Raw genomic sequence first — 21,840 nt, 5'->3', positions numbered from 1 at the left:
GAAAAATATCCAAAGCCCTCAAGCATTTGTACTGGTGCAATGCCAGTTAATGATGCCTGCCCTTCTCCCATGTTTTCCTGCAGATAGTCCCTGTGATGGGTAAAGGACCTTTGCTTTACTGGGAGTGATGGTTCTGCATGCACCAGCACGGGGAAATGGCATTTGAGCATGGCATTTAAGGGGAAATACAGTTCAGTAAAGGAGTGCTGTGTGAAAGTGAAACCAGCCGGGTGCCATATGCTCCATCCATTCGTTAATGCTCAGCGAGTAAATAGCAGAAATTTTGAAACCTTTGAAAATACATAGTTTGCAATAATTATTTAGTAGAGAGTAGGTTGAGCATTTTGAGAGATTAGTGGCACTTTGGTGCATATCCAGGAAAAATCTCCACAAACTCCAGCTTTTCCTACCCTTTAATGTATGACTCACATTTCAAGGACTTGTAATTTGCTCCCCACATTCCCACAAACACCACCAGGCTGAACAGTACCTTTGCAGAGTACATATATTTCCACCACAGAAAAATGTGAAATTATTTTTTCATAATAGGTGGATGGCTTTTGCAGGGCTTTTACCAACATCAGCTCTATAAAAATGAGCTTCTCTTGTTTGAGACTTAGAGCCATTAATTATATGTGTATTTGGATACCTGAAACGCGGTGGTGGGGAGAAAGCGGCAATTCTGATTTGGGTTCATTGTTCTGCACTCACTTGCAATGCTTTAAACTCCTAACCAACCCAAAAGGCAAAGCTCTTCTCATTTTCATGCTTCTCTTCTTCTCTTTATTGCCTCCAGAGAGAGATTACTGCAGCATATGCGAAAAGCAGCCGATCGGAAGGCTTCTCTTTCGGCAGTTCTGTGAAACTCGACCGGAGCTCGAGTGCTGCATTAGGTTCCTTGACTCGGTGGTAAGTCAATTTTTGTGATACTTTGGGGTGCTTCATAGTGCTCTCCCGATGGAGAAGACTCTCCTGGCCCCAACAAATGAGAGTTTCATGGGACATGATTTTGTGTCTAATGCACCTGAGCAAGCAGCGGGCAGGGCTGACCCCATCAGCATCCCGGCGTCGCTGGCAGTAGGCGGGCAGCGCTGCAGGTGGGGTTGGTACCAGCCTTGGGGAGCATGAGCCACCGAAGCGGGAGAAGGACAGGCACGCTGGCACGGTGCTGGTGTAGCCTCCCTTCATGACAACACCCAAGCAGCTGAGCTGCTGTGAGTGATGCCTTTTGATGTGGGTGAAGCCTGCAGTGCTGGGAGGTACTGGGAGGAAAGGGAAGGTGATGAACCGACCGACAAGAGACAAGGAGGGGTATGACAATACTGATACCTATCTCTTACTAAGCCTTTTCATCCGTAGACTTCAGGGTGTTACAAAGGACATCCTGATTGTTAGCCTGTTTTTTTCAAATACGCAAACAGGGGCACAAGGTATAGAAGTGACTTGGCTGATGTCACCAAGGAACAAATCTGCCCCATCTTCCACCCCAGTGAGCTATCATTTAACCCAGCCACTGAGCAACACCCCTCAGCCCTGGTGGGACCTGACACTCTCTCCCAGTCTGGCAGTGCTTGGCCATGTGTAATGGCAGCAGGAAAAGCAGTTCACAGTGGAGGAGTCTCTCAGTGACTTTCTTGCTGGGAGCCTGTGGAAGGCTGGACTGTCGATGGGCCAAAAGGCTAAATCGTACCAGAGGAGAAGATGAACTCATCACTGCTGAGTTGAGTGTCTGACGAGTCTTCACTCTCTGGCTAACACTGATAGTCAAAAGCAATACGATGCATACCAACAGGAATTAATGGGTTTTTTTGTTTGTACCATGGTGAAGCTATTCTGAAGTATGAGGAGGTGTGAGATTGCACTGAAGTTGCAGTAAAGAGAGTCTGGGAGAGGACACGTGGTCACTTGGAGTTTATGTTAGTACTGCAGTACCAACAGCAAACCTACAGCATCATAGAAAGTGTTGGGTGAAGTCCTATTCAAATCGGTTTTAGCTGATCGTGACTTCTACCTGGTATTCCCAGCACTGGTGGTGATTTTCCCCACTGAAAGGTTTAGCCATCAAGGTACATGAAACTGCTACATCTGACCAATGCTCTGTGCAGCTGTGCTCAAGGCTGGCAGGCAGGAGGACATGTCAGGTACCCTGGATGTGTGTGTCCTGCACCAAACCAGCATCGTCTAGTGAGGTGTCTGGCACTGATGAAACACCACGTGCCTGTCTGGGGGGGCATCCCTGCAGAAATGCCACATAAGGCATGACACCCACAGCCCTGAGGAGCCCGGAGATGGCTCTCCCTCTGAGAAGCCACAGAAATCCTTTGGGAGACGGCCACAAAAGACTGCTTCAAAGTGGTTTTAATTTTAGACAGAAGAGACAGAGCCGTCCTCAGTTTGGAGAGGGTGAGCGAGGCTCTGCTCTGTTCTCACGCCTCCTCACAGCGGCAGGCAGCACATTTTGGTTCCGGCAGCGCCCAGAGGCTGCGAAGAACAAGCCCACATTGTGCGAGCCCTGCACACGCCTGGCAGCAGGCGCCCAGGGTGTACCAGTTAAGCTGACAGTAGTGATCACATCTGGGCCAAAGGAAGCACTACCGTGTCTGCCCCCTGCCCCCGGCCTCCCCACCCCAGTGCACCAGCCCCAGAGCGCTGCGTGATAACCTCGGCTGCGGTGCTGCCTGGAGCCTCTCCCAGCCTCTCCCAGCAGTGCCGGCCGTCCAGCCTGCCTCCAGCTGTGGGAACTGAGGGCACTGTGCCATTCTGTTCGCCCAAAGCCCTGGGAAGCAGTGCCAAGCACTGGAACTCCGTGTCTTCCCAGCATCTGTGCAGCACAGGTGATGCTTGTCCTGTGAAAGCTTCTGGTGGGACTGGATCAGTTTTAAATCTCCCTCTCAGAGCTATCCCAGACTGATATCCCCAGATCCAAGGGTGTGCTTTGCACCCATCCCTGGGTCACTTTTGCAGACTGGAACCACCCTGCCTACCTTTACTGGGCCACCGATCTGTTCCCAGTTAGGCTCAGACTGGCAGCACAAGGATTTCATGAGCAAAATGCCTGCCTGTGTGGAGATCTGAATATGTACTCTTTCTCTCTTCTTTTTAACGCTAATTAACAGCACTCTTCTTTGTTTATTGATTTCAAATTCTCTGCTAGCTTGCTCCCAGCCCATGAAAATCCCTGTATTAGGCAATATTAAGGTCAAGCAGCACAGCCCATAGCCACTAAATGGGGTGATTGCTACTGAAATTTGCCCAGCAGGGTCACACTGTGTTGACAGAGCAGTGGGATTCAGGCCAAGTCCTACATTAGGCAAAAAAGTTCTATAACGAGACCAGAAGTTTGACTTTACAGCCCTATTCTGAGACCATTGGGAATGTGAAACCTTTTGGAGATGACCCGCCACAACAAGCCCCAAGCAGAAAAAGCCAAGAGCCCCCACTTTATTTTGACATAGTTACTTTTCTGACATGAGATGCAAAACTTAGCTTTTGTGAAATATTGAATAAAAAGAACAAATAATAGATGAAAATATTTAGCTGTTCATGAGAGGCTCACAGAGCTTTGTGTGCACTGAGGGATAGGACCACCTCTCTTCTACAGAGCACAGCTAAGTGACTTTACCAGGTCACACAGTAAGCCACCCGCAGAAGCCAGTAATTGATCCCTCCCCATTTTGAATACAGTTTTTTGACCAGTGCACTCAGCTGTCTGCAAAGAAAGCAGCGACTGGGGCTGCTGGGAGGAAACCAGAAGCTGAGTCAGATACTCAACAGCCTACCAACTACCTCCATTCCCATAGTGATGTGAGGCTGAGTTGTGCAAGTTCTCTCTCACATCTTTGCTTCGGAAGACATGGTAAAATAACCAGACCACAGAGGGGAAAAAAAAAGTATCTCCTCTTTGCTGGACATTTGTTTCAGCTGTTGGGTGAAATTACTAACCCAATCTGATTTGCAGTAGTCTCCTGCAGATCTAATTATAGCAGCATCTAGGGGGTTTTGCCGGTGCAGTCAGACAGCTGTTAGACTGCTTTCTGAAGAAAAAAGGATTTGTATCATTAAATTCAGCATGCGTGTAGGTGTGTATCTGTCAGTTCTCTCTGAAACCTGTGAATACCTTGGCCAATTTCGAACAACGACTGAGATTAAAGTCCTCAGAGGCCTAAAGTTTCCACATGTTTTCCGAGAGCAGTGTTTGGATAATTAGCCACGATCTTGCAGTTGTAAAATGGACTGCAAGGATATGTGGTTTGTAAGCAGGAGGCCCCAACATTAGATGATAAAAGCGATAAAAACTAAGAGATGCAGAGCTTTGCAGCGCAGCGCTGGTGGAGCTGTGGGTGTTTGTCTCCCACCGCTGCTGTGGGACCAGTAAGTGGCCATCCGTGTGGCTGTCTTGTCTGGGAAATGGGGCAACAGCAACCCCTTCTCCTTGCCTGTAAGGACAGAGAGCCATCTCTTATTATGGATACTGTGCAAACAATTTCATGACAGAGATCCTGACCTGACTAGATAAAATATCTGGTAAGAAGTACCAGTGGCAGCAGCGCGTGCCTCTGAACGCATTGCGTGCTTATCTGCGTGCACGTTAGGCACAAAGATCTCCCGTGAATAGTTCGCCAAACCCTCATGTAGCTATTCAGATGAAGGAACTACACAAACATAAACTATTCTCACTAAATGGAGATGGTTTATGATTAAATCAGCTCCCCTTTAAGCCCTTAACAAAGAATTCAACATAGCCTTAAAGCACGCTTTGCTGCACTCTACAAATATTTTAGCAACATCGTACAACTTTGGGGCTGTTGAAAGACAACCATTAAAATAAAGTGTTAGGGGATACGTTTCCTGTGCTGAAAGGCAGATCAGCGAGCAGGGAATCTGCTAGCAAGACACGTTTTCTTCCCCGCAGCCTGTGCCTCCAGCACAAGAAGGCGGCAGTTCGGCGGGGACCTCTTGCCCCATCTCCTCCTCAACAGCACATTCCCAGGGTGCAAGGTCCTGACGTTTCCCTCTCCTCTCCTGTGATTTTTTTGTGTGCCATTAGAAGACTTTAATGAAGACTTTAGCTTGTGGACTCCCTTTCCTGTTTCATCTACTCACATTCGCAATTATATTTTTTTCCCCAGGGGAGGGCTTTTAACGTTTTAATGTGGACCAGATTTAGATTGACTGGAGGAGAATACGGCTAATTCTGGTCAAGGAGATAATAACCTGACATTATTTTCTCTCTAACCTGTAGGATGTTATTTGTTTGCACTGGAGTTGCACAGAAATACATCCTCTGGAGAAAAGCAACCCCGCTGCCTTGCCGGGTTGTTTCTGCTGGTGCTATCCAGGCATAGGGGCCAGGGGTGAGAGGCATGATCTCTTCAGGTGGACTTTTCACCTGAACGCTTCACTGGACATTACCCTTATCTGGGGTAAAAGGACAAGTGAGCACCCATTTAATGCTATTTGTAAAAACCCTGTCTTGCTGTTAGGGAGATTTCGTTTGGTTAAGTCCCTTACATGGTATATAAACCATCTGTGTATGTGTGTCTTAAAGCTGTTCGAGGCTTTTTCCACCAGAAATGCCAGTTTGTTGATATCAACAAACTCATTAACTCAGAATGTGTTTTTAAACAGTCAAAAGGGCTCTTTTTGCCTTGCGTTTAAATATGAAAAACGTGGTTGCAAGTTCACTTTTCATTTAGAAATGAGAGTTACTATGAATCCCAGCTGTCTGGGTTCTGCCTTCCAATTTTCAGTCACAGAATTTAAATCTCCAGTGGAGGCAAGTGCAAGGGCTGTCGCTGGAGCCCAGAGCAACAACAGGGCCTGGAGTCTGAGGACAGAGTGAGCAGGAGCTGGAGCAAAGAGAGATGCTGGGGATAGCAGAGGAGAGAGCTGAGAAAGCAGAGGTGTGAAGTTGGGACCAAAATGTGAGTAGCCTCCTGCAGATGCTCAGAAGGTGATTCCTTATACCAAGAAGCCGAAGCTGCTCTGGTGGAAGTCTCTGTTCCCATTTCCATCTCCTGGGGTACGAGGGACTGACTTCTGTGGCCATGCCAAGCTCCCACAGGCAACCAACGGCTGCCTGCAATGGCAAAGAGTCCTCCCAGATCCGTGGAGAGATCCCTTTGGCTCTGTTTTTCAATTTTCACATATTTTTAAGCTGCACAGTTTCAGGAGCTCAAAGAATACTAAGATGAAGATCAAATGCTAGGTAAAACGATGTGTCAGAATTAAGGCTGCTGATGCAAGCTCCGTTTGGGTCCCTGTGCCATTGCCCTGGTGACGCTCTCCATTGGTCACGGGCACCCTCCAACCCCTGAACCTCTTGCTTAGCTGTCACTGAGCCCATGGCCATGTCCCACAGCCAGCCACAGGTGGGACATTGCTCCCTTTCCCAGTGGAAGTGTGTTTTCCTATCCAAGCTCACTCAGCCCATCCTGAGGGCAGCTGCTCCAAAGGGATGGACACTTTGCACACCCTTGCCCCCATTCAGCCAGGTTTGCTTCTAGGGAAGTAGGAGCCACCAAAGTAACTACTACCTCTGAAACAGCAGCCAAAAGAAAATTTAGCGGCAGCCAGCCCACATCCTCTTGCCATTTGGACTGGCGGACCCGCGCCTGCCCGCAGAAAGAGCCTTCCCTGCAGCTTGTCCCATGCAGTCAGGGTGATTGTAAATCCTCCCCTCATTTATGAGCTATGAATAGGGCGCTGTCTGACCTAACTAGGGCATGGAGAAGCTATTAAACTTCAGAGCAGGAGCCTTGAAACACATGCCTGGATTCATCAAAGGAATAATGGAAAATATTTTGTTCCACATGGATTTTAAGTAACAAAGTTATTTCTAGCAATTAGGGATTTGCAAAGTGTAGCTGTGTTTTTGAGTATTGTGGGAGAAGGGGATGTATCTTGTGATCTAAGCACAAGACTGAGAGTTGAGGACCTTTGTACGCTTCCCAGGCATGCGACGGTGAGCATGGGGAAGTCACTCTGTCTACATGGGCAATTCTTCCTGTCATAACAGTCCGTGGCTGAAAATGCACGGGTATCTGTTGCTGAATAGCTCGAAAGTGGCACTGAAGGGAGAAATAATAATGAACTTGGAAACAAAGTGGGACAGGCTTCTTGAACTTGAGCTGCAGTGAGATCAACAGTGTTCACAGTTGGAGCTGGTGGTTCCTTCTCGCATCCTCACTTGTCTGTCACTTCCTACCTTCACATTTTCTGAGAATGTCAATTGCAAGTATAATTAAACTTTTCTTTAATTCCTTCCCATCTTGAGACAGAATTAGACACTCTGTGTATGTCTCTCTGTGTGTGCGCGCGTTTAGCTTTGGATCCTATTAGGAAATGCGTTTTCAAAACTGATCCAGTTCCTGCTAAACTGCTGTCCTGCTCTGTCTTGATTTGCCTCCTGCTGCACTATTCGGATGGGATGTAGATGTAATTTACACGGCAAAAAGGACATCAGATTTTTTTGACATCTCCCTGGTGCACTTCAAGTGGCAGATGATGGCTTTGAATCAGGTTTTACTTACTAGGGAGCCAATATATTACCAGGATTCAGAGGCTAAAAGCGAATGAAGGAGAGAGAAATGGTCATTGTTGGGTAAGTTGTAAATAACATTGAACAGAGGACTCAGAAGATCTCCTGAATGCTTCCATGCCAGGGCAATGCCAAGGAGTCCTCCTTTCTTTGCAGTCTTCTGCAAAGACAGTTACATATAAGTACAGTATTTTTTTTATTATTAAAACACATTTTTTTTGTTTTCTTTTATATGGAAGACGCCTTGTTTGTGAGCCTAACCGTAAATTGTAAGGTCTAAAGGAGATGCAACTTTCATCTTAAAAAAAATTGTTCCTTCTGTTACTCTTACCATTGCTTTATCCCCTAGCAAGGAATCATGGAGAAAAATGCTGTTAAGACGCTGTAAACATTCTGGAGTGTCTGTGCTTTAAGAGCTGAAAGGACCCATACTCAGATACCATCTAAAAGGACAGGAAATTGGATGGAAGATTTTTTTAAACCCTTGTAATAAGCTTATGAAAACATAATCAGTTCATCTCCAAAATGGTCACTAAAAGAGAAGTACTGCAGTTGTGGATTTTAGCTTTTGGTGTATTTTTCATCAGCAACACCGATTTCTCTGTTATTTGCGGTCATTGTCATTTCCCAAACCAAATTAGATCATAATTCTAGATTGTTCAAGCAACCTGCTGTGTATATGTATAAATATGTAGCTTCAGACTTCAGCTGCAATAGCTAAATGAGCACTGGCCAGATAGATGGGTAATAGTATTATTACTACATTGTGGTTTTCATGTCATTCCTGGGTCTGCTGAGCTGGGGTATCCATTACAGCCTGCCTTCGGATTTATTGCATCAAGCTTGGAGCAGTGCATATGTCTTCCAGTGGGCAATAGTTCTGAAATTTTTTCTTCCAAGTGTTTGCCAGTTCAGTCTGATTTACCTTTTTTTTAAAAAAAAAATTCCTCCTCATTTATCATTGCAGACCGCTTGTATTGGACCAGGTTACATAATTGGTTTGGCAGGATTTTCTGGGATCCTTTCTTTAATACAAACAGTCAGGAAAGCTGTTGGGCTGTCTCTTTTTTTTTTTTTTTTTTTCTGGAAAATATTTTGATCCTAGGGCTAGAGCTCCATATCATGGCCAGTGCCAAGTGGGACTGTCTCTAAGCACTTGTCATTATCATTTAGCCACTGGGGTCCCATGCAGGGCACGTTTCCTTCAGATGCCTGCCATGGATCCAAAACCTTAACTGAAGTGATGAATGTTTTTGTGGTGCACAAGTAATGCTGCTTTTGTTTCTTACGTAAGCGTTGTCCTGAAACTCATCAAAAGTCAGTAACGCTACGGTACATATAATAGTCAGAATTTTAAAATGTAGGTAAACCGGGGGTGTGGGGTGCGTGAGGAGCGCGGAATGTGGTGCTCTCTTTTCTAATGCACCAGGGAAGTCAAAGATAATTTTGCCTATAGTGTCTGTTCCTCTAAATGGTCTCTCTTGTTTTATCTTGGTCCTGAGAAATCAGCTCTTAGATCTGCCTTCCGGAGGGACTGAGTCATGGATCACTAAAAGTGATGGGCAAGTCTCTCTGCTTTGCAGAAGTGTTGTTAGACCAAGGGGAAGACGTAAATAAATAGGAAGGACACATCCTACCAAAAAGAGAGTCTACTGAAGGAGTTCACCTGGTGCTTGAAATGGCATTGTGACAAGAATTAACAAACACTCACTTTCTCTACTACTCAGAGAAATAATTTTACCCTCTGTGTCTGCCTTCCCTTTGAGCAAAACCAAATAAAGTTGCTGTCTCTTGTCACTGAATGCTTTTTGAAAGCGGTCTTGGCAAGGCTATAAAATATAAATTAATTACATTTTATTGGTGTTAATTAAGAGACATTGTTTCTGAAAATGCACTGCTAGGGTTTGGTCAAAATATAGTGTAAGGTTTTTTAATTGGATTGTGTGTACAGGTTTTAATTCCATCAGAAAATGGTATTTATCCTTCAGATTTTTCAGACAGAGCGTTCTGTTAAGGTCACATCCAAAATGAAGTTATAATGGTGAAATATGAGTGCAAATATTGACTTTTTTTTATATATATCTGTTCCAGGCAGAATATGAAATTGCTCCAGATGAAAAGCTGGGAGAGAAAGGAAAGGAAATCATGATGAAATACCTCACCCCAGAGGTAAGGGGCAGCCAAGGTGGCATTACTGAAGGAATGCTGCAAGGCACACCTTTGCTACACAAGATTGTTACAGGCTTTGTAAACCAGACTCCTAAAATTTATGGTGGCAGTCTCCAGTGATTAAACCTGCAAGTCTTACGCAAACAGTCAGAGAGAAAAAAAAATCATAATCCAATCCAGAAATTGACTTCTAAGGATGAACTTGAGTTTACCAGGGTCTTCATTCATCTGTGGATGAGCAGGAGACTTCTCTGGTGTGCAAAGCTTTACATCTGAGGTGTAATGCAAGAAACCTTAGCCGTTTGCAACAGATGACAGTTATTTCCCGTCCAACTCAAAAGAGGTGGCGGCATTTCATAGACGCTTGTGTAGAAACCACTGGCAAAAACGGTCTTTGGTAACAGACATTGTGTTTTGGTACAAAAAATTCCCACTCCTCCCCACCACACCGTTTGTCCCAGGGTAGCCAGGGGCATGGCAGGCTGCCGTGGGACAGCGTGGTTTGGAGCTGAGGGGTGCTGGCACCTCTTCTTGTTTCCACCGCTGCCTCTTGCCTAGTGTTGCCTCCCCGGGGCTGTGGAAGGAACGGAGCTTCTGGTGGCAGCTGTGCCACAGGGTGGCACCCCAGACAGGACTACAGACCTGCGGCGGGCGTTTTGGACAGGCTGCACTGGGACCAACCCTTCTTTGGCTTTGGCGGGGGGTTACGATCATTTGCTGACCACACTTAACCTTTGCAACAAAAGTCACTGCCAGAAAGCAATAAACATCCAGCTTCAAACAAAAGAACAACCCTAGGATTTTTCCTAAGTTGCTTTCCTAAGAGTAATCAAGACATACAATTGCTGCTGCAACTGTTTTACAAGAGAAATACATTTGACCTTCAGGAGAATTAATGGCATTTTTGGCAGATGTCTTTCTAGAACGTTTAAATGGTACAATATGTTTTGGAGGTGTAGGGGCAGAGCAGACCACTTTTTTTCCAGTCAGTCATTTTCCTACAATAAATTTCAATGCATACTTTCAGTTATCTCAGACTGCACTTTGGGATCTGGTTTCATTTACTGAGCCTGGCTAGTTTTGTGCGCAGCCACCGAGCGCTGCCAGTACGAGTTCCTGCTGCCCATTCATTAGGGCATCGAGTTCCACTGCTTTTTAAATCTACCACAATGACCATTTGCATTAAAGTTTCCATCAACAGAGGAACAAGGGACAAATACTGAGGGAAAATACTTCCCACTGCTCCAGTTCCCATCTGGAAATGGAGAAAGGCATTTTGCTGATAGCAAGAGCTAGTAAAGTGGGAGCAGGATAGTACCGCTTCGTTTCAACCAGTCTTGGTGCAGGCTGCCAGATGCCAGTTCCCTTCACTGCTGTCCCATGGCACTCCTGCCATCCGTAGGGCAGCAGAAGCACACGGATTAGTTTAGTGAGCTAAGTGAATGTGCAGTGAAGACCAGTCTGAGGTTGATTCTTCATCAAGAAAAAATGGTGGTGTTACAGGAAGGGAAATTACTGGCACTCCAGAGCTGGAGTTACTATCCTCCGCCGTGCTCTGCACCTCCTATTTGACCTGTCTACCTGGTTTCTCAGTACATAAAATGGGCACAGGATATTTACCGTCTGTTCTGAAACTTTTCTGGTATTTGCAAGTTACCGTAACATCTTTGGGCAGAAGGAAACACAAAGATGCTCCTTCACTTATAATCTAAACCTGCCTCTCTGGTGGTGGTGCTTTAACGTCTGCAGTGTCTTGCTGCACTTTTTTTTCTTAATGTGAAACTTCTGCTTCTTCCCAGAGGGATGTTTAAGCCCTGTGTAGCAGAAAATACTTCCTAGAGGCGAGGCTGACTGTGCCACAGCAATGGGTTGAATATGACATTTTCTAACAGGTCTCCCACACGACAAATACTTCAAAAAACTAGAGCAAGGCTTGGATTAATTTAATTTCATTTCTTTTTAGACACCTAACTAAGGTACTCGGGTTAGGAGTTCAAATGTCTGTCCTTTCTTGTCAAGAAAAAGAAATAAGAATCTCCAAAGGACACATTTTAAGCCATTAGAGGCCAGTGACTCAAGGCCACGTTAGATGTTTGCAGCCAAAAGGGATGAATCTGGATCCAAACATCCTAATGGAATATCATCCTGGCCAGCAAAGAAACCTTCTTTTCATAAGGAGCTGCATTTCTCCATTTAGTTATCTGTCCCTTGAAAGATACAAATTGCCACTGATGCCAAAGTCTTCTGCTTTCAGAGGAATGCTTCTTTTAAGTAGGTGTGTATCTGTGCTTCAAAGAACCTGATTGTCTTGATATAAAAATAGTGTGACATACAGCTTGACTGATAGAATAAAATTATAGGTTTAGTTCTTGGACAGATAGTTCAGTCTTATAATGTAAGGAGTACTCTTCCCAGAGTGCAGGATCAGAAGCAAAATGAAAACAAAAGTAGATTTCATGCTTTGTAATATTTATAAATGATTTTTAATTCTTGCTTAGATTTTTGAATGTCATACATATTTAACATACAATGTGTTGGTATATCATCATTCCAAAGTGCATTCATTTGCATAGGGAACATGTGCTTTATTTAATAAAACATGTACTACTTGTACAGCAGAAAGGAAAAGAAAACACTTTCCCAGATGAACAGACATCACACCAGTACTTACAGCCTCACGTGACACACAGCCGCTGTCTGCAAGATGGTGCTACACCGCAGAGTTAGCAGGCTCAGCCGTGTGGGAGCCATGAGTTCCCACGTGGAGAGCTCTGTGGGAGAACATACACCATCAGCCCCGAGGCTGCTAAACAGGCTCAGAAGGGGCCAAGACGGTTGGGGGGGGCACACTTTTTCAATTCATCATAATCTGGGATTTTTGCAGCTTTAGTGACCTAGGCAGCTCCTACATGCTCACTGGGGAAGCTGGGAAGTGGTCTGTCAGCCTTTTCTTGCGGTTGACATCAGAGACAGCATGAGTGGGTCAGGCTTCCACCATCTCCCTGGCCTATAGGCAACAGCAATGACAAATTCGAAATTTGTCCTGGCATACGGAGGGAAAAATGGGTGGTTTAGGCCTCTCAAAGAAGTGGCACAGAGGAGCCTCCTTAGGGGTATGGTAGAGTCCCCATCACCGGAGATTTTCTGGGTGCTATTGGACAGGGTGCTAGCTAACATCATCTAGGCTCCCTTTCCCATGAGAGGTTAGACCATGTGATCTTTAAAGGTCCCTTCCAACTTGAGCCGTTCTATGATGCTGTGTACTCAGGTCCTCACCTAGGGGAACATTAGTATTCCCTCTCTCCTGCCTAAAGTTCGTTGAAACATCCGTGTCCAGCAAGCCATTCTGAACTGTTTGATGGGATGGAAATGTAAGGAGGAGTACATATGATCTTCACGTGGAGGATGCCAAGAGACAAGTGTTTTCATGGCTGTCTTAGCAGCTTCACTTGGGTAGTGAGCAGGAAAGAGACATCCCACAGAAGAGGTGTCCTGTAGCTGAAGACACCCTCCAGCCTTGAAACATGCTCTGAAGAACTGTTAACCTGCTTCTCCGAGGAGGTCCCGCTGTGAGCTGGCTGCTCCTCAGGGGCTGTGTGGGGACATGCGCTGGTGAGAAGGCCTTGTTGGTTAAGAGGAGGAGACCCCATGAGGCAAGTGCTATTTGGGTGCTGTGCTCTGGAGGGAGGTCTGCAGGCTGCCTTTGCTTAACAGGAGCGGCGCAACGGTTGCCACACCGGCAAGATTAAGGTTTCTTGACTAGAGTCTTGCTTCGTCAAGAGAGGCTTTAACAGTTTCCATGAAAAAGGCACTTAAAGCTGCCTTCTTGACTTAATAAGCCAGTAGGGCAAAAGTCCAACCCACAGGAAGTCTAAAATTTTTGAGGTTGTGAAATATGATGGTAAAACTGCTAAAATGAATTGGTCACAAATATTTCTTTCCTGGCTTTTCCTAATCTCAACAGTTGAGTGGGGATGTTTCGGTTTTAGGTTCCAGTTCTGCCTGTAAATGGAAAAACCCTCAGTGCTTGAACAGTTGAGTTAAACTGAACCCAGCCTGGCTCCATTACCTGGCTGCTTCTTGGACTGGAAGACCAAAGAGATAAGTTTACCTTTGTACTGCCTGTAAATTGGAGTTTTGCACCTCCATGAAGCATTTTTGCCTTCCTGCCTGACAGCTGCCGTGCCTTACTCCACTAAATCTCTAGCCCAGTATTTTCTTTTTCACTGTAAATCACCTTGAGATACTTTGAGAAATGCTATATAAAACTAAATTGATTTGAAATGGCTCTTAAGACAGTCTCCATATGCCATTATAGTTTATATTTGGACTCAGCTGGGTACTAAAAATGTTAGGATGTCTAATGTGTATTGTTATCCCCATTAATATACTTCACAGAATATGAAGAACAGCAACAGCATTAGTTTTCTTATCTGAATTCCTGCTCAGTTTCCTTTCCTCCAGGAAATGCACAGAATAAAGGGCACATTTGCAATTTCTTTCTTTGCTGCCAAAGGTTAGCTGGACACACTGGTAACCTCCTTACTCCAGTCTAAGGCTAGCAATGGGTGTTTTGCTAAATGAAAATAAGTCTTTGTGTTTATGAACAATTATAGGATATGGAAGGGAGGGAAAAGTCCCATGAAAGGGACACTGGCTGATCAGCAGTGCCTGGCCTTCCACTTGTCTACTGGCTGAAATGTGCTCTTCTCTCAAATGGGTTCTTTATGGAGAAGAAAACACCTATGAAATGTGAGTGAGATGAAATTAAAATGAACCATGAGCCCTGCTGCTGGACAAAGCCCCGCAGCTGAGTCCAGGCCCCTTCTCACAAACACCCTCTCTCAGCTTGGTGCACTGTCAAAGAGCAGTTTTCTTTTTGGACGCTGTTGCTTTAATCTTGATGCCGAGAAACCTTGCCCTCGGTTGCTCTCACCTTGAGATTTCTTTCCCCCTTCCTATTTTTGCCACCAAAATAAATGCAAACTTCAGCACTTGCGCTTCTGAGTGAGTCATCTTTGCTGATCGCTAAAGCCTTCCATCTCCCATAAGGAAAGTTTCATGTATCACTTTGTAATGATTCTGGCTGAATTCTGGAAGGGCAGGTCACACCGTACCAAGAACTGGATTCAAGTACTGAGACCTCTTCCTCTAACTGTTTCGTTTTACTAAACACCTTCTAGGGAACATGTTATAATTAGGTTTTGGAACGGCCAAAACAAAAGTTGCATGTCACTTCAGTGGAAGCTCTGAAAAGAAGAAACATTAAGCTTCCATAAAGCAATCTGCAGAGTTTAATACAGGACAGAAGCTTTGTGTTTGGAAAGGTGAGCCTTCAGGGACTGTTTTTTACATTGTTACCTTTCTCATACAAATTCAGCTTATATCACTTATATCCTGCGAGTCATCTCCCTGCCCTGTAAGCTTATTAGCTCGCTGATAAAAGGCCAACACAATATCGCTTTTCACTAGCTACAGCGGATGGTCCCTCGGGCTTGGTCCAAGAGTTATCTCCGCAGCTAGTTTTCAAATTTTTCTAAACCCTGTGCATTTCATTAATGACCCAATTGAAGTAAGGAATGAATGAAGTGCCTGTCTGAACACAGTGTGTTACATGGCTTCAGGATGGGCTAGAATTATTTACTTTCTCAAAGCATTATTCACTGTGTCCTTTGGGTTCCTATTAGGAGACTTTTCAGGGTGCTAAATACTTAAGTAGAAATCCTGGCCTTAGTTGAGCCAAGGAGAGTTTTGCCATTTAATTAATTGCCCTGGGACTTTACCCTTTGACTCAGTGGATTTCTCATCTCCCCTTTCTATTGACTTCACTACTCTATGGGCACCATTTTAGCCAGATATGATAGCATTACTTAGGCTTCTTGCTTTGCAGCTACCATAATCGATACATAATCCAGTCTCCAGAGAAATCAATACATAATTCTTCTTGTTGTTCTGAAGACAGCACAATCAATATCTCTGCTGATCACTGTGTCTTAGTCCAGGGAAGTACCTTCTCAGCGTACTTTCTGCAAAAGCTCATCTTTCCAAAGTTAAATTCTGGGAAAATATCTGAGCAGCAGAACGGCAACCTTGTTACTCAAATTAATGCTTTCTAATCAGAATTTATTTAAATAAGGGTTCTTCTGTCACTGGGGCCAGGCTGTAATAAAGTGTGGCAGAGGAATCCAAAAGATCACAGTGTTGCCTTGATTAGGAGTCCCTTTGCTGTGGTCTCAGACTAAAAGGCATTTTCTCATGGTTTGCTCAAGTCCTATTTCCTCATCCTTTACCCACTGTTTATAATACAAATGTTAGTTAACTAAACACTTACTGAGGATTTCTGTCTCTTGCAATGGTGCCGAACTGCATGAGAGCCTATGGAAACAACGTGGAGGCTGCGCTGTGCCAGTGATGCTGTCCCAGAACAGGTCCTTGGGCTGTCCTGTGGCCTGTCCTTTAGATTTAAGGAGGGCTGCATTTGCAATGCATTTGCTCAGATGGGTTGAAGACTTGGGGTGGAGTCATTAAGTACACTGGTTTTATGCCAAGCAGTGCTATTAGTCGAAGCTCTGCTTTTCCTTCCTTGTTGTGTTGGAGAGGTTACACTCCCAAGTTCACATGCTTAACTGTTTGTCATTTGTGGTTAGGAAAATCATTGGGATAACTTGATCAGTGGGCAAAAGCCTTCTAGCTTCCCTGTCTGCTGGAATTACTCTGACTCGACCCTTTTGAAAATGGAAACTTGCTTCAGCTATTTGATGGCAACCACACATGTAAACCTGGCTCACATCTGTCTGCTGAGGCAGGGCAGGCCCCCCCAGCTGCTCTGCCTCCTCTCAGAGACTAGCCAGGGCATCCCAGAGGGCTGAGGACACCGAGCCGCCTGCTCAGGATTATCTTGAGAACAGGAAGGATGTACTTGTCTGCCCTCAGCTAATGAATATGCTCATTATAGTTTCCTCCTCTCGTTTTCAGGGGGACATCTTTTCCCCATCTCCTCTGCATACCCCTCACCACTTACACTCAGTCGTATGGATTATCCAACAGCCAGGGAAGTTAATTCTAAGCCTTTAAAGTTCATTCAGCTTCCTCAGAAACAGCCTTTTCTGCCTGAAAATTTTGCCCACTTGGGAAAAAAGGAATCAGCCTTTTCCAGCTGTCTGAAACACTGGCTTGCAAAACATCCAGAAATCTGCAGGAGATGACTTTTGTGCGTTTGCACAGAATGACATTAAAATAGACCTCTGGTGAGTCCAGACCCTTATGCTCCCAACACATACTGCAGCCTTGGTTGTCCAAACACAAGCAAGCGTCTGGATAGGAGGGATGAGGTGCCTCTTTTCTGCCTACTGACTACAGGGAGCACAAGGAGACTTTGTGTGTTTCGTTTTTCAGGTGATGAAAGCGCAATGAGATGAATGCCACGCGAGGTGTAATGCAGAGTACATTAAATTACATTGCATGACATATCCCCACAGGTTTCTGTGCACCGTTTCTCAGTGGTAGGGGAGCCCTTTGGACACCTGACCTCCACAGCCCTTCTGTCCACCCACTGCAACTCACAGCAACTTTCCTGGCTGGTTCAGGTTTGGATTTCTGAAGCTAAAAGCGTAATGTGTCAGCGAATGTCTCCCTGAGCTCAGGGTTCATTGTGCTAAACTTGGAAGCAGTAACAGGATCCTAACAAAGAAGAGAATGAAAGGCACACAATGAAAATGGAAGTTAAACATACTCTATTTCTCATCTGATTCCCTCCTAATAGGAAATCAGGATTCTGGAAAAACTTCTAGAGGCTTCAGCAGCCGCACAGGTATGGCCCAGGCAGATTCAGACGAGGTGCCTGAGGCTGACATGTTTGGCTGGGGTGATGCAACTAGAAGAATCACTAAGCTGTGTGTTATTTTAACTTGGAACCAGGAATCACAGTATTACCATAAGGAATGTTTTAAATTTCACAGAAAACAAAATATATTTAAATTCATTAAAATATCACTAGGTGAATGTGAAAAACAAGAAAATGGGATTTTTTTTAAAAAAGTCTTTTGATTACTAGTGGATTTAAATATCATCAGCATATATAAGTTGTGGATATGTGGCACTTTGCACTACCCATGTTTAATATTTTTTTCCCAGTAATGCAACTACACTTAGAATACTCACTTAACCTGCGTGCCAAGCCTCAGCTTGTATGTTAATTTATTACTTTTTAATCAAGTCAGACTCTGACCTGAGTCAAAAATGAAGCATATAGCAAGTTTATTATCCTGGCACAGATGCTGTTTGTCCAACAAGCAAAACTGAGGAAGAGCAGAATATGCCACAGCAAACAGTGTGTCATGTCCTACAATAAATGTCTTCCCTCTCAATTCTTTGCAGATGGCTATTACCATATGATCATTAATGGATCATGTGACACAGGTGATTAGGGAATGCCCAGTTTCCAGCAGTGCTAGGTAGTGATTTTGTTTGCTTTCGTGGGTGCTTCCAGTCTTTGTGTGAGTGGGCCACTGGTTCCTGCCTGATGTTTATTTAATTCACTTCCTAATCCTTCTGGAGGCCTTCCCAAACTCTCTTTTGGATTTTTGTTTCTTCATTCATGTGTTTCCTCAGGATTTTGACCTGCTAATGGAAAAAGACGACAGCAAATTCTGCAAAATCCCTGCTGCAGCTGATAGCAGTACAGCCATTGACTTGAGCGCAGCCTGGATCAGGCCCTCATGCATGAGCTACCTTCATGCAAAGCAAATAGCTCGTGGGCTTCAGTGCAAGGATCGTTTGCAAGGGAAGGGTTACTCATGTTTACAGGCTTTTGCCTCAGAGGAGTGAATTCAAGCAGGGAACTGTTTGTTTTCCTGCAAGAAAGCCATTCAATTACATTGAGGTTGTAAATGAGTGTTTATAGATTTAGGGATTTTTTTTAATGGAACAAATGACATTTGGTTTACCAGAGGAAGCCAAACTATGACTATTGCAACATAAGGTTGCTTGCTAATGTTTAGGCTATCCATCAGTGCAGGAGGACGTTAAAAGGTAGAAAGGCTCTGATAAGAGGCTAGACAGTGGATGCTGTCCAAACCTATTAAGCACACGTGATGACAGAAAAAAACCTTTCTGAGAACAGAAGCTTTCAAAATTGTCCCGTCATCTTAGTAGCTACTAATGGTGAGAATACCATTCCTCTCCCAAAATGTTTTATCAACCATCTGGCTGCTAGCAGTAACACACTGTAGCAGTGGCTTGGTTGGGTTGCTCTCAGAGGGGTATTACACGGCACTTTGCAAGGATTGTGTGAGTAGCCTAACCTTTGCGTAACTAGAACATCGTGGACAATATTAACCTTCTCTTCTGTTCTGTTTCTACTCTGCTGACAGGTGCTGGTACTGGTTATTTCATCTGTGTTTTCATCCTTTAATCTGTTTGCAAAATGCTTTTAAAGCAGAAAAAAAGGCAACAAGAAGTAAAACATGCTTTCCCTTCCCCCGCTTTATAGCAAGTTTTTATAAAACAATTTCATCTGGCTAGTTTATGAGCACCCCTACACCAATAAACCTGTGTGTCTACAGAAAGGAGGAAAAATGTGTTTCTTTGGTAAAGAAACTTCTGTAAGCAGGTTTCCAAAGAATTATTTAAAAAATACGGGTGGGGAAGGACTAGGGTTTAAAGATCATAAAAAATATCTTGCCAAGTACTTCTTGTGAGGCCAGTTTCTCACTAATTGAAGTCAAAAGCGTCTCTTCTGTGGTGACCAGTAATCTGTACCAAAACCCCCATAGTTGGTTGGGATTGCGGTGAGTGTTTTTATTTAATTGAGGAGTATTACAGTCTGCAGCTGATTCACTGGACTTGCAAAAGAAGCTGATGAAACAACTAAATTTTGTCTCATGGGACAATTTTTTATTTCAAAATTACTTTCTATGAGGTTTTGAGTGTTTAAGATTTCCTCCGGTCACCTATAGGAACCAAGAAGAAATTTCTTCTTCTTGATCAATGCAATCTTTTCTCTTTCTTTGTTGCTCCAAATCTCATGTGTTGTTACACCCCCAAATTTTTCTGAGTTAAATAATTTAAAATTCCAAGGAAAACACATTTTGGACTGAAGAGCTTCATGTAGGAAACATTTTGACTCGCACCATTCGCATGGCAGTTGCTTGTTTGCCGCTATCAGGAACAGAAATGAGATTTGTAGAAAGGAGCAGCTACAAAGAGGTCTACTGAGAAGAGGAACAGCAAGGTTTTGCTTTTTTTTTTTTCTTCTTTTTTTTACCTAGCTATACCTAGATAACAGACCCTCTTACTGATTAAAAAGGGAGCCATGAAAAAAGCTTCATATACTTTCTATGCACTTGTCAGAAAGGAAACCTCAGTGGCTGCTGGTTTTCTCCAAGGAAGGGCATAGTTCAAAACTACAACTTGGACCCCAGCATCAAAGAGGAAACTCAGAGAAGAAACTTGTCCTTTCCCTGCTGGTGGGCTTTCGGAGGCCCAAAAGGCAGCCCAGCAAGTCCAGAGCAAGCAAGTTGGCCTGAAGCTACATCAGATCCGCTACAGTAAATTAATTCATGAACTGGTTAGCGTTGCCTTTTGTGATGGATTAGTACAACCCCTCCAGGCAGTTGGATGTGTTCAGCTGGTTGCTGAGGGCTCCGTTGTCTTCAGTCATTACATTTTTGTGTGTCAACATGTGTTTTGATAGCTTAGTAGAATATGAGGGAAAACAGATTCATCATGACTCCAGATCAGCTTACAGCTACAAAACAAACCCCACAGTTGATAGACATTGCTGATTTGCTTCATGTAGCTACCAGCGAGTGATCCTGCCCTCAGTACTGAAAATACCATTTGATCAGAGAACAGGACTGAGTTCAGTTTCTTTCTCTGCCATTGACTCACTCTGTACTCCTGGGTGAGGCATTTAATGTCTCCCAGGGCTAGGGAGATTGGTTTCGAAGCTTTAGCTCTCATGACATGTGTATGTAATGCCTGGCATTATGGGGGCCCCATTCTCAGGTATAATGTCTACATGCTGTTGTAATAGAGAAATTGCTACTAATAACACAGCTGCTCTCCATGCTCTGCTGCTCTCCATGCTCCCCGTCCACCTCACTGCCAATTCCTACATCTGTCATCTCAAAGCAAATATCCTGGAATTATGAAGCCTTGTGCTTTGCCTCATACAGACCCAGATGACTTTGTGGTAGGAAAAAAAATAAAAAGAAAATGCAGAAGTTGATTACTTAAAGTGTTGCAGCTGCTCCTGATGTAGAATTGGCTGTTTACTACATATACAGCTAAAACCAAACAGATAAGATCAGACACAGGGCAAGAAAAATGAATGTTCCAACATTTTTGTGCATCGCACCAAAAAGCATCAGGAGACTGCGTGTGCTGTGACAGTACTGGGAACCTTTCCATCACCAGGTTGAAACACATGCCTAACCTGGACTTCCCAAAATCGAAGTGCCACCAAGACACTCTTATCTCCTCCTTCATTGCTTTCCTTTGCATTTCTCAGTCAGACTTGATGATCTTAAAGGTCTTTTCCAACCTAAATGATTCTGATTCCGTGATTCTCACCCCCTCACGCTTCCCCTCCGTCACTCACCAGCCGCATGGTCAGTACTTCTCAGGCTGTAGCTCAGACTGAATCTCCGCTGGCATTGGCCTGCCCCTACCCTGAGTGGGGATTTGGGGGGACATCAGAGTCACCCGAAAGTGGCTCCAGAAGCCTCCGTGCAGTGGGGCAAGCAGAGCCCAGGCTGTGCCCTGCGCTGGTGTGTTCCTGCTCCGAGGGCAGCAGTGCAGACTCCAGTGGAGATTCCATGGACCAGTTCTTGGGGTGGATCTCTAGCCACAAGTAACAGATCAGCCTTGGAGGCACGATGAGGCACTCTGTTTTGTTCTATTACCTTTCCTTTTTGAAAACACGCATTACCTGAGCACCTAAACTTGTCTTTCCCTGATTTTGCGCCTAGCAGCATGACTTGTAGATACCAACCTAGTCTCCCTTTTTCTAGGAACTGCTCTGATTACAGTCCTCCTTATGACTCCTTATGAGTATTTGCCTCAAAGGACTAAGGACAGTCACACCTGACAGTTGTACCATTGCTGCCTGCCCTGGTAGCTACTCCCCC

The 21,840-nt window shown here is 44.5% G+C and overlaps 1 protein-coding gene across 5 annotated transcripts in view; it reads left to right on the top strand.

Annotated features, from left to right (window-relative positions):
- GRK5 (G protein-coupled receptor kinase 5) overlaps positions 1-21,840 on the top strand; it is a 169,555-nt gene that overhangs the window by 105,068 nt on the left and 42,647 nt on the right. For all 5 annotated transcript variants that reach the window (XM_040607368.1, XM_040607366.1, XM_040607369.1 and 2 more), the window contains 2 exons: positions 797-909; positions 9,632-9,709. In XM_040607368.1, coding sequence (XP_040463302.1) covers positions 797-909; positions 9,632-9,709 — 191 coding nt within the window. The remainder of the gene's footprint in view (positions 1-796; positions 910-9,631; positions 9,710-21,840) is intronic.

This window comes from Falco naumanni, chromosome 9 (genome assembly GCF_017639655.2).
Source record: "Falco naumanni isolate bFalNau1 chromosome 9, bFalNau1.pat, whole genome shotgun sequence".
NCBI lineage: Eukaryota > Metazoa > Chordata > Aves > Falconiformes > Falconidae > Falco > Falco naumanni.
The sequence above is the reverse complement of the archived record's forward strand: the minus strand, read 5'-3'. Positions and strand labels throughout refer to the sequence as shown.